Genomic DNA, 15971 nt, shown 5'->3' on the forward strand with positions numbered 1-15971 from the left:
ACTGAGGTATGATAGCATCGTTCATAAAATGCATATATGTATTTATGTATGCACATTCCTCATATATAGATATATACATACATACATATATACATACATGCATACATATATACATACATGCATACACATATACATACATACATACATATATAAGTACGTATATTCGTTTGACAAACTTTTCATCGGCTTTTTATACGTCTCATCGTTGGTATTCGAAAATCCTACTTTAGAATCAGCGGCGGCTCTAGTGCCAAAGGGATCTAAAGATTCTTAAAGTTAATAATCCTAGTCACTCTCATATTTTTTTTTTTGTTTCGGTTTTTTCTTCATTTCCTTTTTTCCTTTTATTCATCTTGTTTTCTTGTAGAAATAAGAACGACGGACGTCACTGCCATCGTTATATGCCGCGATAGCAATCATGCTATCCGCTTTACAGGCTGTTACATTAATTATAATTATTATTTATTTCGTATCATCATTATTATTCTCATTGTATCAGTTATTGCATTGTGTATATGTTACGTTTGATCATTATCATTATCGATATATTACTGCCTAGAGAGGCGAAGAAGAAAAAGAAACATATTTTCGAATGTGTACGTTCAAGTATATAACTTTTCCGTTGAATTTTGTTTATCTTATCCTCATTAGCAAAGACAGAGGATATAAATGATCCTTATGTTGATTAAGTCTTTTTAGTATGTTGTTGGACGTCGTGGAAAAAGGAACATTATTTGTTTTATATTTTCCTTTTTTCTCTTAATACATTTCAATTATATATTATACAGATAGCATGGTATCATAATATATCGATAAAATTGGACGCTCGTTATTCTAATTATTGTTCTGTGTACGTTAATCTTGCTAATTACCGTAATCGTAATCATCGATTATTAATATTACACATTATTACTATGGAGATTATTACTATACTCGTCATTATTATTGCTACAGTTGCAATTGTAATAATAATTATTATTATCATCATTATCATCATCATCATTTTCTTCGTCATCATCATTATCATCATCGTCGTCATTATCATCATCAACATTATTATTATTATTATTATTATTATTATTATTATTATTATTATTATTATTATTATTGTTAATGATATCACTATAGTACTCCTATTGTTAGTACAATTATTATCGTTACGATGCCAATATCTTTTATCATCGGCAAGCTTGAGAGTAGAAATATTTTCGATGGTATTACAATGTGGTGCAGCAATCGTTTGATGTAAATTGTAAAGCAGTGATATTAACTATACTATACATTTATTTTTTATTAAGACATATCTCTCTTTTTCTATTCAGGTTACTCATGTGTCGTAACGTCAGAAGACGATCATCGACGCGTAGGAATGTTTAGGATCTCAAATTCGTTAGCCTTTTTTACACTCTCGTTTAGTGATATAAAGAACATAAAGATAAATAGATATATTCATAGCTTCCGCTATAGCAATAAAAATAATAGAGTCATAAACGAGCGTTGTGGAAAAAGTGGCTAAACGAAAAAAGAGGAAATCTTTAATAAAATTGCATTTTTGATAAAGCACACGAAGTATATTGGGATATGAATTTTCTCGTCTCTTTTATTTATTTCTTTACTTTTTTTTTTTGAGTACTTACTTACAGAGCTATCAACGACTTTATGCGCTTTTTTCAGTAAAATCAACTTTTTGGAAGAGTTTGTGCGTGTTTCTAATAATATCGAAAAGACAAGCGCATATAAAACCAAAAAAAACTTAAAATCCTTAACGTTTACGATCGTTTAGAACTCGTATTGTGACACATAGATAAAGAGTTTGGCCACTACGCTACCAACGAAAAGGGTATTATGATAGATCTCCATACTGAGATTAAGCTCGATCTCTTGTGGTCCTTGGATGCTACGAGTCATCGCTATAACGCCTTGATTAATTGAAGGCCTTTTCAGTGAAAAGCAAGATTCGGTGGCACGAGTTATACCGGGTGGCGCACGTACTTCTAGAAGTGCCATAGTGAATTGTATGTTGGATCCTGGTAGATGAGTTCCTCGCATAGTAAAGAGCTCAATATAACCACTTGGTGGTAACGGAAACATGCTCACGAAGGTGATGTAATTGTAAGAATAATGAGAAGGCATTCGGAAGCAAGCATAATCATTGCTTTGACAAAACCTGGATTCACGAACGCAGCGACTGAAATATGAAATTTTGATCTGTAATATTTGTATATATCTGATGACTTGTAAATATCTTTGAAATTAATCTATAATAGACTGAATATTTACGTTTATATAAAATCTCTGATAAAGTGATTAATTTGATTGATCTATTGAAAATATTGCAGCAAAAGCAAATTTAATTTTTTCTCTTACTTTCGTTTCTCGTGATCTTTGACGTATCCTGCAGGACAATCGATCCTGTTACACCTAAAGCCACCTCGCGTATTTTGACACATCTCATTGGGATCTCTGCAACCTGGTCCAATGGAACACTCGTCGATATCTGGAAAAAAAGATAAAAGAAATGAATTAAAAAGGGAGAAGCAAAGCGTCGACAACCGACAATGTAATTGTATGACGCGATTGCATGACGCATAACGTCGCGTGGGTGGTAAATCGCGTTCACACTCTCCTTCTCTTTTTCTTTCTCATGGTTAGAACGACGCCCCAGTTCTTTCGCTTATAGGTCAAGTACAATTCGCGTCGCCTAATTGCGAAGTTGAGAAGAAGTTGTTTTTAGTGGTTAACCAAATGTATACGAGACATGTAAGCAACACAACTCCTTCAACCGTTTCAAACTTCGTTATATTCTGAAAAAGGTCTACGTTTATTACGTGACAACTTGACATCTGACGACTCGTTAATTCTGATTTAATCGACACGTTTAATCTTAGAACGAGCCTCTTATTACCCTGTATCGGATATTTTAAACGACGCTTTACGTTCCACATGTGAAATTCTTTTTATGTAAATAAAAGACACAATATTTTTTCTTACCTTGACACGTTCGACCATCGGTGCCGAGTTTATAACCATCGGGACATTTACAAGCGTAGCTACCTGGCGTGTTCTCGCATATACCAACACAAAGATTATTTTCCTTGAACTCTTCACACTCGTCTATGTCAGTGCAGGAACGATTATCCGCGTTTAATCTAAAACCTGGTTCGCAACCACATCTATAGCTACCCCAAACGTTCATGCAATAATGCTGACACAATCCTGGAGTTCGTTGGCACTCATCGACATCCTGAAAAATTGATATACTTTGAGAAAAACGCGTAAATCGTAAAAAAAAAAAAACTTACGAAAAAAGATCAACGAAAATCACCTGGCACATTCCACCAGATGTACCGACAATGTTTTCAAATCCTGTATCACAAGAACATCGATACGAACCAACAGTGTTCTCACAACGACCATTCAAGCCACATATACCACTCCCATAAATACTACATTCATCGATATCAACGCAATCTTTATTGGGACCATCGGTATGTCCAGCTGGACACTTGCAAACATATCCACCTTGCCTGTTCTCGCAGATCTGTTCAGGTGAACAATCGTGACTGTTATCAGTACACTCGTCAATATCTATACAGTGCTGACCAGTCGTAGAATCCAAAGTGAATCCATTACCACAGATTACTCTCGACATGCACCTTAAAATGATATTTGCTATTTAACGATTGAACAAAAAAGTGCATCGTTTGAAACAAACCAAATCTTTACTTGTACGAGCCAATAGTATTGACGCAACGTTGCATGGTTCTACCACAAGGACTTGGCACTCTCTGACACTCATCGATATCTACACACTTATTTCCAGAAGATTCGAAACCGCGTGGACAATTAACAGGTGAAACGTTAGGAGACACAGAAAATGGTGCCATTGTCGTGGTAGTTGTTGAAATCGTCGTAGCGACAAGAGCCTGAGGAGTTGTCACTCGTGGATTCCGATCGCAACGATAAGAACCAAGAGTATTTCGACAATGATAACCTTCGCTACAATCGTGCGTACCAAGAAGACATTCGTCATCATCTTCGCATATTTCAGTCGCTGCATTTAGCGTGTAACCGGTGCCGCAAGGTAAGAAACGTGTACAAATATAGCTACCTATGGTATTATCGCAACGTTGGGTTGGTAGACAATCGTTTTCCTTAAATTTACGATTAAAAATACATTGCATTGTTTCGAATTAACATTTTCATCATTGTAAATATCGTAATTCCAAATACCTACCTTTAATTGGCATTCGTTTATATCAATGCAAGCTTGTGTAAGATTATCGCGTCTGAATCCGGTTCTACAATTACAAGTATAACTTCCCATAGTATTAATACATTGTTCGTTGCTACTGCAAGCATCCTCGATTTCACGACACTCATCGATATCGACGCAACCACGATTTCTCACGAATTTCGTACCCTTTAAACACTTTTGATCGGCTGCCGGTGTCATCGGAGTCGTAGGTGGCTTTCTAGTTATCGGAATCGGTGCTTTGGCACAACTATAACCACCTGGTTGATTGTAACAAATCTCTTCGCCACAGCTATCCAATCCTTCGGCACATTCATCAATGTCTGTTTCAAAAACAAACGATTGTATATATTTTTATCTCATTGATTTAACAAGTATTCCTTAGAAATATTATGTTATATTAATTATATCAATTTTAACAACACATGCAACATTGTTAGACATGCAACAAAAACGTTAGACGATGCAACAATTTTAAAAATAGATTTTATGAAAAATGACAACTTCACATGCATACATATACATAATACTCGTGTGAGTTAGTCTACAATGTCATGGTTTAGACAAAATTATTACCAACAATTCAACCGCAAAATACATTGTTGCGATCATACGATATATCTGCCAAAATTCTGCAAATGTTAGAATTCTACAAAGATTTATATGAAAATCTTCCAAATAGAATTTATATCATTTTTCTATTAGAATACTGCAATTGTTTCTACTATTTCGTAAATATTCTTCGCATACCTGTGCATTTTCTCAATCTTGAATTATACCGAAATCCAGAAGGACAAGCAGGTCGTTGACGTTGATGTTGTTCGGGTATTGGTGGTTGTTCGCACCTAAAAAATGTACAAAATAGTTGTAATAAAATTCTTACAGGAAAATTACAAATTCTTAATAGGAAAACATACTATTTACAAAAATATATATCTTACCTGTAAGTACCTGGCAGATTGATGCATCTTTGTGAAAGTCTAGCATCACAAGTATGTTCACCGTTTAAGCATTCGTCCACGTCTTCGCAACGTCTGCTCTGCAAAGAATATTCATAACCCGATGAACAGGAAGGCAAACGTGTTAAACACTCATAGCTGCCTTCTTTGTTAACACAATATTGATAAAGTTGTAAGCGACAATCGTGAAGATTTTCAGAACATTCATCGATATCAACGCAGCTTCTATTAAAGGCACGTTTGAATCCACTTTGACAAGGTGGTATCAATTGGCAATGATAGGAACCATTCGTGTTAATACATTGATGGGTCACTTGTGGACAATCGTGTCTACCCAAAAGACACTCGTCGACGTCCTGACAACTCTTCGTCGTCGTGCTGAAGTACCAACCAGTGCTGCAAAGCGGAGAACATTCGTAACCACCGAGAGTATTACGACATCGCTCGTGATCTCGACAACCTGGTCCTGTTACACATTCATCTATGTCAATGCATTGTCCTGTTGCAGAATTTCTTCTGTATCCCAATGCACATGGTTCCACACTCCACTGACGATCGTTGATCTACATAAAGATAGCGTTGTGTTTTAATAAAAAAAAAAAAAAAATAAACAAATTTAGATCCTATCAGGTGACAGACGAATGAAATGTACTTGTATCCTATTCGCACGAGAATCAATCGTTGTCCTTAAAGTAGTCCAGTTCGTTGTCCAGTCTGCGGTACTTGTTCTGATCGTTGTCGTGCTCGTAGTAGTAGTCAACGTCTGACAAACGTAAGAACCATTGGTATTACGACAGACTTGAGAATTCTTGCAGGTGTGCAAACCAAGCGAACATTCGTCTACGTCTCGGCAATCCTCTTCTCCGTTAGATCCAGGCTTTCCGTACGGCTTAAATCCTGGCAAACAGGCTGGATAACATCCGTAAGTACCCAAAGAATTCACGCAACGTTCTCCTACACGGCATACAGCTATCCCACTAACACATTCATCCACGTCTAATAGAAATACATGAGAAACGGAGATGATCAAGTATAACGAAGCAATATGTAATAAATATTTTGTTTACATATTACATAGTATCTCACCAACGCATAATCTAGTTTTTGGATCGAACTTATATCCAGAATCACACGATAAGCCGTTCATTTCATTCATCGTCGTAGGTATCGTCGTTTGAATTCCTGTTTTGTAATCCCTATTGTACAAAATTGTACCTCTTTCTCTTTTTTGTTGTTGTTGTTCTTCTTCATTATCATTTCCGTCAGTATATATTAACAGTTCACATCTAATAAAATTCATCTTATTTATTTATATGATTCATATACACGAATGATCAAACTTTGTATATTTTCAACGAAATCGTATACCTGTAACTACCGATAACATTGAGACATCGCTCGTCCGATTCACAGATATGAAGCTGTTCAGTGCATTCGTTAATATCGATACAATTTTCCGTGAGATTTGGTGACGATTTAAAACCAGCAGGACAATCAAAATTCCACACCGTTTTATTCAACGAAGAATCAAAAGGAATAGAATCCTTTGATCTGGACATTCTTGTACATTCGTAACCACCGATCGTATTAACGCATTGTGTTCCAGGTTCGGGACAAGGCATAATGGTTTCAGTGCATTCATTCAAATCTAAACATTATTAAAAGAAACAGGGACATTTTTCAATATCGAAGAAAATTTGTAATGACATTTTCAAAAAGAAAGAAAGGAAGAATAGGATCTTTTTATTGGATTTATCATGTAAACTAAATGTTAGTAATTGTTACCTCGCATGCATCGAAAACCAAAGTGGAAGGGTCGACATGCTGATATGAAGAATAAAAAAACGAAATTGCGTGCATATTTCTATGAAACAGTAAAAAAAAAAATAAATCGATAAAAATTAGATGATTCTAATTGAAAAAATTGAAATAAATTACATTACTACACTAACCAATACAATTTCCAAAACTAATACTATAAACGAATCCCTTCTGACACTTAATATCACACTCATAAGCTCCAGCAATATTTCTACACTCTTCTGTCTCCTCCGAACAACTATGTATCCCTTCAGCACATTCATCTACGTCTAATCAAAAAATAGAAAAGTTTTTGTATGAAGTCGAAGTGTCTTCGTGATTAAACGACTTCGTTAATTATTTTATGTACCTTTGCATATCTGAGATATCTTGTCGAATTTGAATCCCGCAGGACATGACTTTATACCTACCATTTCAAGACAGGAAAAACTACCTTGCGTGTTTACACAAAAATGTGTACTTTCTATACATACATTTGGTGTTACGATACATTCATCAATATCTGAAAAATATCGTTTCCTAAATTTTTTTTTACTTAATCAATAAAACATTTTAACGATTTTTTTTAAAACGATTTCAGTGAATATAAAAATATTGGTAAATAACAAAAGTATCTTTTTTATATTTTTAATGAAGACATACCTGTGCAAACCTTAGTCCGAGCATCCCATTGATATCCAGGAGGACAGGCTTCGTAAGCTGCCTTTTTTTGTGTTTTCACGATACATCTGAACGATCCTATGGTATTTTCACATCGTCCTGGACACTGAACCTTTCTTTCCAAGCATTCGTTTATATCTAAACGCGAGATGATATGAAGACGAAAGCATGAAATTATGATAAAATCGAGTTCAATGCAATGCATTATGCACAAAGATAATAAGCAAATAACACAAACATTAAAGAGAACGGAGAAGCGGGAGCAAAAGCAAGATAGAGATCTCGCATTTCCCAAGCTTACGATCGTCACCATTTATCACCGTTACGTCCTTTTACCTTTTATACGTTTAATATATTTATAGAGCTTCTCGAGAGTTTTACATGAATACATACCATTGCAAACCTGTAAAGTAGAATCATAGCGATAACCAGCAGGACAGAGAGGTAACAATTCGTTATCCTCGTCGGTTTCAGTCGATCCAGTACTATTCGTTGTTGATTTCGGAATACAGGAACGTTTGTCATCAGCCAATTCGAATCCAGGATTGCAACTGCAAAGGACTGCTACACCAGTGTCTGTACATCGTTGCTCGCAAGGATTAGTGGACTTACACCTAAAAGAACATTTAATTCATATAAAATAATACCAATCGTCATTTACGCAATAATCGTACCTATCGGTCGGTAGATCTTGTCTACAAGTTTTTTCATCTTCCAGAAGAGTAAATCCTTCGCGACAAGCGCAATAATAAGATCCTGGAGTTGGTATGCATATGTCGGTACAGAGAAGACCTTTCATCAGTTGACAAATATCGTCCAACGCTATAGGAAAAATTGTTCTGTCGTAAAAAATCACGACGAAAGTTTGTTTCTAGCTTCTTATCCTTGATCTTATCACTTACGAGGCGTAGGAATTGTCGTCGAATCGGTCGAGAAAGGAGAAGAAGGCGAGGACGAAGAGGAAGAAGACGATTCCGAAGATGGAGACGTCATTGAGGAACTGGATAGAGAAGTCTCAGATTCGGTTTCCGTATTGCTATCGGATGAAAGCGTAGAATATGTGGTATCCGTAGCCAATGTAGTGTTCGGTAATGCTTCGTAACAACATTGTAAAAATGCAGGATCCCATGGGATTCCAAAAGTGAATGTTTTGAATGAGCAACCTTGGCCCATAGAACCGGCAAGTATTCCTAAAATATCGGAAATCATACACGTTCTACGATTCCTCATGGAAATAAACTTTGGAAATTTCTAACAAATGTTTAGTACCGAGCTTGCAACCCTCGCAACAATCACGATGATAATCTCCTCGTCTTGGTATTTTCACGCTGGTGCTCGTAACGCAAGCCAAGCCATTTCGAGCATCAGCTTTTCCTTTTTCACACTGTTGATCGTGATAAGTTCGCACGCAACAAATATCTACAGCTTCTAAACAGAGACCCTGTTCGACTCTAGGTACCCCACTGACTGGTCCAGTAAATTTCTCACATTTAAGTCCTTCCATTGCCCATGAAGTACCAAGGCCACAACATTTTTCAAATTGTGCTTCCATTCTAGCTTCAACGATAATCCCTGCAAGGGAGAAGTAGTGAATTCTATTACCTAACCATTTGCTTTTATCATTTTTATCATTTTATCTTGTCTTAGATTTTGCTAATGTTTCTCTTTTTTGTTTTTCACAGAACGAACACAAACAAAGACAAGAATGGTTGATTCAGCATCAAAAGCAAGTTATCTCCTATTTGCATCTTTTTTTTCTACCTATTTTCATTGAGTTATTCGCGATCTAGATTGAGCAGGAAGTAGACAGTGAAACAAAAATACGAGTCATTGCGCGCGAATAAGAAAAACTATTGTTTGAATAACGTGATAAGAAGAAAACTGTGCTAGTTAAAAGAGTATTGTTCATAGAAACCATCTTGTTGAACAAACATGAGAAAACCTCGCAAGTTAGAAGAATATCGTTCATAGAAATCATTTCGTTGTGCAAACATAATATTTCATAAAGTAGCTAGAAACCAAGTGATTAGAAGCTTCATCGGTACAACATTTAACGTAATATTGTTTGACGTGTTACTCCATCATCCTCGACTATTCTTATCAATGATATCAGAATACGTATAAACAAATTTTTTATTCGACAATATACGACTTATATATATATATATATATATATATATATATATATAGGTGTATTAAGAAAATTTTCAAATAAATTCAATAGGATCTTTAATAGATCGAATCGCGTCTCGTTGATATGCATCACGCTTAACGCTTGTAGATTTATCGAAGTAAATTCAGAGACGAGCATAGCCCGCGTACACAAATAGGGCTAGGTCACAATGGCTAATGGAATGATTCGTTTAAGACAATCGCACGCGCTTATCCAACAACGACAGCTCAACAAAACGATGAAGTTCAACGTGAAGGAGAGAATAATAATAAAACATAAGAGGCTAATCGAGAGAATCTTCATCTTTTAACGTTAACATTACAATATTTTTATGATCTATCTTCCGGTATGGAATAATAAAAAATTATAAAAAATTAATACGCGTGTTGTTAAAAATTTTCTTTAATAAATATTGAAAAAACAAAGTTACCTCCCTTCTGCAATAGTAACAATTGCTCCAACTGGACGATCAGAAGAAAGATGAAGCAGCCGTAGAGTTCGAAACTTTTTCGCGTCATCTTCTTGCACCGGAATTTTTCTTTTCGTATGTTAAAAAAAGTATCGTTTTTCGCGCTATCGACACGAAACTCGCGATCTATAGATCGATTCTTCTTTCTCTCTCTTCTTCCTTTCTTTCTTTCTCTCCAAGAGAGAAAAGATCTTTTTAAAGAGAAGAACGCGCTGCACTTCGGTCGAGCGCTTGGCGTGCATTGGAGCTCTCGGATCTCAGTCGCTTCGGTTTTGTCATCTGCACCTTTGTAACGCGTCTCTCCCTCGTAAAAGATCTTACCATCTCTCCCCACCCCCTTTCTCACTCTCTCTCTCTCTCTCTCTCTCTCTCTGTTCTCATCATTACCCCCACCCTTAGTATTTTACTTTAATCTGTCTTTCTTTCTCACAAGGCACGCGTGACGATTCGTAAGGATTCATGATAGAATCGAAGGAACATTCTATCCTTGTCTTTTCTAGTTCTTCTTCTCGTAGTTTCTTATTCTCCTTCGTCTTCTTAATCTTCCGCGGCATGTGATCTCTTTTCCCGTTGCCGACCGACACAAAGCTCCTTTTTTGTCGTGGCTTCCTCTTTCTTATTCTAGCACACAGTGCTAGCCTTGTTGATCATGCGAATTTCCGTACCACCCGCAGGGAACAGGACAACTCTACCCTATTATCGAGCTCGAAAAGATTCGGCAATGCCGGACTTCTCTTTCCTACTTTTTCCCTTTTTTTTTTTTTTATTAGCATCGTTTCTTCTTCCTCATCCTTTTCATCTGTTGCTTCTTCTTTTTTATTCGACCCTTCCTACTGTCGTCCTTCTCTTTCCTCTAATTCTGTCGTTCCATCAAAAAATCGTTCAAGTCAGATTATTGATTTTCTTATTTCAGATATTCTTCACGCATTTTATATGCTATTTTAATATTTACAAGAATTTATTTTATTATTATAATTTTATAAATTGGAATGAAACAATCAGCCTGTTAATATCTGTGTCGTGAAAATGATCGGTTTAATTTGTTGCTACAAGGCCATTTTTATCACTGGTAGGTACTTAAAGTCGCTTTAAACATCGCTCTTAATCAGGAATATCATACATGATCGTTGTTAGGATTATGTAATTATTTACTTAAAGGATAAACGGGTACTTGTATATGATGATGAATTAAAAAAAAAAAGAAACGAATTCTCATCGCATCCTCATCTCGGATGAGTTAGAATATAAGGGATAGGAAATTTGGTCACATGTGCCATATGTGACGGTATGACGCCTCGCGATGAGAACGAGGAAGATCGTCGTCGTGAAAATACATAACGAGATTAGTATGGCTCTCGTAATACGCGCGATACCGTGACGATCGAATAATATCCGGGTTACAGTGTCGTTCGTTGTAAAAAAGTTATCCATATTTTTGTCAGTCGAAACGTTTCATAGTCGGAACGTGCCGCGTTCTTCCTTCAAACTTCATCTGCGTCTTAGGCGTCGTTTTTGAACCCAAAGTGTTCTTTTTTGTTTCATCTTCCAAACGGCACATGTTTGTGGCCTGCTTGCGTTTAAAAAGGAGAACGGATACTTAAGCAACTATGATATAACGATCGAATACTTGACATTTAAAACGAAATCAATATAAGATGATAAAAATTGGAAATATCAATTATAAAGGGCAAATGATGATAACAAATATTTTATAAAAGTTTGTATTTATGTCATAGCAAGGTTCGAGGGATGCTGCACATACTTAGTTAAAATGTTCAATTTATGATCATATCAAATTAGAGACTTTACATGGAATCGTCGGAATAAAAATGGATCAGTTTTGTTTGAATAGACTATTTACATTTTTAAAATCAATATATAATCAAGGCTATTCCAACAATTTGTCCATGCAACATAATGCCTTTAAAGAGATATCAATTGTGATAGTTGAGCCAATAACGCGAAGATCGATATAAAAGCATCAGGTTGAATAACAAAATTTTACACGAGTTTTGATGAAACGATAGATGCATGGCAATGAAGATTTTATTCTTGGCTTTCAAGTATTCTTGTGTAATACCTTATGTAATAAAATATAGCATAATATTTTATATTAAAAGAAATTATTATAAATAATACAAAATAAGTGGGAAAAAGTGTATGTAACGGAAATAATTATGTATTCTCAACTTATATTTTATAGATCTTACTATGCTTATATTCCCTATATACGAATATATAATGAAACACACACAAACTAGAAACTTAATATTATCTTGCTCGTCGTTAGTAGGATACTGAATAATATTTTGCTTAATAAAACAATTTTTTTTCATATTTCAATGATTTATATAGTATTAAAAATATTATGGATATGATTACGTATCGATGAAAAAGAATGACGTAGAAGCATTATTTTCTCGATTAAAACTTACGAAAGATAAAACCTTCATTGCATTTTACATCCACAGCTATATTTATTCTCGTCGTTCTCAAAAATGATACCTGACATCTCTCATTGAAAGGTAATGTTCAGGAAATAGATTTTGATGGGAAATAGAACAAGTAGAACGCCTGCTTGATGCCTTCATTTACCTCTTATATATAACCTAACTTAATAATATAATGGTAATATTATAGACCCAAGCAGGTGTCCTCTGTTGTATATCTAATATTCGGGGAATGACTAGGCCATATGAATATAACTTAGGAATACTTAACATCCGACAATGTTTTGACATGACGCATGGAGGGAACTCAAACTGCATTATCTCTAAGTCACTTTCGGTACACTACTACGAGTGCCATATTGCTTAACGCACATACCCAAAGAGAATTTTTGTGCGCAAAATTAATCTCTTTATTTATATCCTCAAACATTTTTTTCCTAAGTTTTATTCATATGGCTTAATGTTTTTAATTCGACAAACTTTCTCTGTTCTCAATCAATCGAGGATTCAAGTTCCTTGATGCTTTCACAATTTCAGCAATGACGACTGATTATAGAGTTCAAATTTTAATTCTATTCTGGTTCTTCTCCATCGCCATCTAAAACGTTATGTTTCTTTGAGTATTCCTGAAGATTATGCTAATGACGATAAATATAGAATATACTATTCTAATTTTTAATAATACCTTCACGATCCGCTTCATCATCTACAAGTAAATCATCCTCTTCATTTACACCATCGTCTTCATCGTTCACAGCCTCCTCTTCTTCATCTTCTTCATCTACGTCATCTTCAACTACTACTATGCTATCATCTCCCTCTTCTCCTTCACCTCCTTCATCGCCATCATCTCCACCCCCATCTTCTTCTTCTTCTTCTTCTTCTGTTTCACAATCCTCGCCATCACCCTCAACACCATTTTCAATATCGATATCTGGAGCTAGGTAATACTAAAACAATGAAAAAATAACAATACTTTTACATATAATATAAACGTGGCTTCTAATACTTGTAATTCATATCAATTATACCTGCAAAGGATTAGGCCACATGTCATCTTTGATTAATTCAGCTATTTCATCTGAACTAGGATCACCATGATCCGTGAACCAATCAAAGAATGATCTATGTTTGAGTGGCCTTTTACGACCCTTTAAAGGTGTTTTTGTTTTTGCACGTTTTGTTAAATCTGCTCCTTCTTTCCAACGAATAGGCGTACTTTGGGATGCTGGATCTCCTGCGAAACAGCAGGAGATTAATCACAACTAAGATATTTGAATTTCATATTACTGCATTATATCCTAATAATATTTTACCAAAAAGATAGATATACCAATCAAAAACTGTGCTCACCGGAAGAACCTAGATGAAATTCTTTAGTAAGAACCTCATTTTCAAAATATGGATTCTCATCAAAGTGAAAATTAATTCTATAACCAGATTTAATGTCTTCAAATTCCTCGACCTCTAATTTATTCAAAAACCGTAATGCATCTTCTTCATCTTCTTCCAATATTTCAGCTATTTCTTTGTTGTTTACAAACTATTTATAAAATAAGGAATAATAATAAGCACCTAATATCTTATAGAAAACTTAGTATTACGTCTATTACGATAAATCATAGTAACATATAAATGTAGCTTGATAAATATAGAAAAAAAATTATAGTAAAGAACAAATACAATCATTATGAGATAAGAAAAGAATCATGATATAAAGCAATTGTAAATTTGAGATTAGAATAAAAAAAGAAAAGCGTGCTCGTTTTGATTATATCTACAGGTTATACACACTTTTGTAGGTACACAAGTGGGTAAGATGGCGGCTGGCGCCGGCGGACGCCGGCATCGCCGGGAAACGTCAAAACTATAAAGAGTTTTGTCATTTTTCTATTGCAAATAACGTTGGCATCATAAAGGATACAGCAGTGACCCAAAAGTTGGGTATCCTCTTGATAATATCGTTACGTTTTTGAAAGTAAGGTTTACGCAACTTATTGTACTTTTTCTCGACTTCGAGAATCTCGTCGCTGGCCTTCTCGTTCAAGCCATCGATTTGATTCTGACACCCATCTATTTCTTCGAGAGTCTTCTGTATTTCAATGTCATAATCCCGAGCCTCGACTCCTTCGCCCGAACCTGGATCTTCTATCTCCTTCGCCTTTTTACTCGCCGACGACATTGTTGAACGCGCGCTATTGTCACACCACTCCACCGCTCTCTCTGTGTTTATTTCCCCTCGCACTTACCCCGAAGAATCACGAATTCGCGGCGGCGCGCAACATCATGCGAACAACCTTCGATCGTGGATCCAACGATGAATCTAGACAGGCATAACTCTCGCTTTTTTGTTACAACCAAAATGACTAAGCTTATTAATCTAGTGTAGTCTAGTGCAGCCTAGTGTAATTGCATTAAGATAGCCAATCAACGCAAATTCTTCTTTATTTTATATGGCTTTAATATTCATATCAATTAATTCTTTGTAATCTATTTAAATGATTATTTCGTTTTAATTATATTACAATCAATCATGAACAATTAGTTTACTTTAGTTAGATATTTTCAAAAGGTACATGCAAGATGGTTTGATGTGCTTTGTCTGTTGAACACTTACCTTATATTAGATACTTCACGAAAATAAACAATCTCTTTTATACGAAAATGATACTGTACTATCTTTCTCTTTCAATGCTAACCACCGTATAATAATATAATCGTAAATATAAAGTTTAAATTGATTTAACCGATTTAACCGATTTAACCAACCGATAGCAATCACACGAATCAACGTGAATGTTAGCCTTTACTATTTGAAAGAAAGAGAGAGAAAGAGGGAATACTAAATCACGATTTTGAGAATGCATGAAAGTGTCCTCACGCAGTAGTTTATGATTAAACGCGTATATAAAATGATTATGTCAATCGATTCAATATAAATTAAATTTTAAAGATATTGAAGATCAAGCACGTGCTTCTTAATACTTATACTTATAACAATATCTTATAAAAAAAATAAGTTGATGATCGAAGATTATCGAAGGTTTCAATGAGTAAAAATGTTCTACGATATTACCTATGATCTGATTGGTATAGCCCCTTCTTCAACAGGCGTTTCGAACAAATAGAATTACGTAAGTTCGAAAGGCGGCTATAGATCAACCAATCAGACATCACGTAGTAT

General features: G+C 35.2%; 2 protein-coding genes across 4 annotated transcripts; both read right to left on the minus strand.

Annotated features, from left to right (window-relative positions):
• Positions 1-733: 733 nt before the first annotated feature.
• LOC122631857 (fibrillin-1-like) lies at positions 734-10612 on the minus strand. Of its 2 annotated transcripts, XM_043818017.1 has the most exons (19): positions 10299-10612; positions 8965-9267; positions 8598-8885; positions 8370-8517; positions 8089-8309; positions 7678-7833; positions 7385-7537; positions 7167-7304; positions 6583-6862; positions 6301-6500; positions 5867-6210; positions 5197-5777; positions 5006-5100; positions 4238-4578; positions 3727-4154; positions 3326-3656; positions 2992-3244; positions 2368-2497; positions 734-2188 (listed from the first exon to the last, which is right to left on the minus strand). In XM_043818017.1, exons 1-19 carry the CDS (start codon positions 10384-10386, stop codon positions 1780-1782), a joined length of 4887 nt encoding a protein of 1628 aa, XP_043673952.1. In that variant the 5' UTR covers positions 10387-10612; the 3' UTR covers positions 734-1779. The 2 variants fall into 2 exon arrangements, with proteins under 2 accessions (XP_043673952.1, XP_043673953.1); XM_043818018.1 differs by lacking the exons at positions 7167-7304; positions 7385-7537; positions 7678-7833 and having other exon boundaries at positions 10299-10611.
• Positions 10613-12042: 1430 nt separating this feature from the next.
• On the minus strand, positions 12043-15101 carry LOC122631743 (protein SET). Of its 2 annotated transcripts, none has more exons than XM_043817798.1 (5): positions 14712-15101; positions 14141-14330; positions 13819-14015; positions 13473-13737; positions 12043-13385 (listed from the first exon to the last, which is right to left on the minus strand). In XM_043817798.1, exons 1-5 carry the CDS (start codon positions 14967-14969, stop codon positions 13360-13362), a joined length of 936 nt encoding a protein of 311 aa, XP_043673733.1. In that variant the 5' UTR covers positions 14970-15101; the 3' UTR covers positions 12043-13359. The 2 variants fall into 2 exon arrangements, with proteins under 2 accessions (XP_043673733.1, XP_043673732.1); XM_043817797.1 differs by having other exon boundaries at positions 13819-14024.
• Positions 15102-15971: the final 870 nt, after the last annotated feature.

This window comes from Vespula pensylvanica, chromosome 9 (genome assembly GCF_014466175.1).
Source record: "Vespula pensylvanica isolate Volc-1 chromosome 9, ASM1446617v1, whole genome shotgun sequence".
Taxonomy (NCBI): Eukaryota; Metazoa; Arthropoda; class Insecta; order Hymenoptera; family Vespidae; genus Vespula; species Vespula pensylvanica.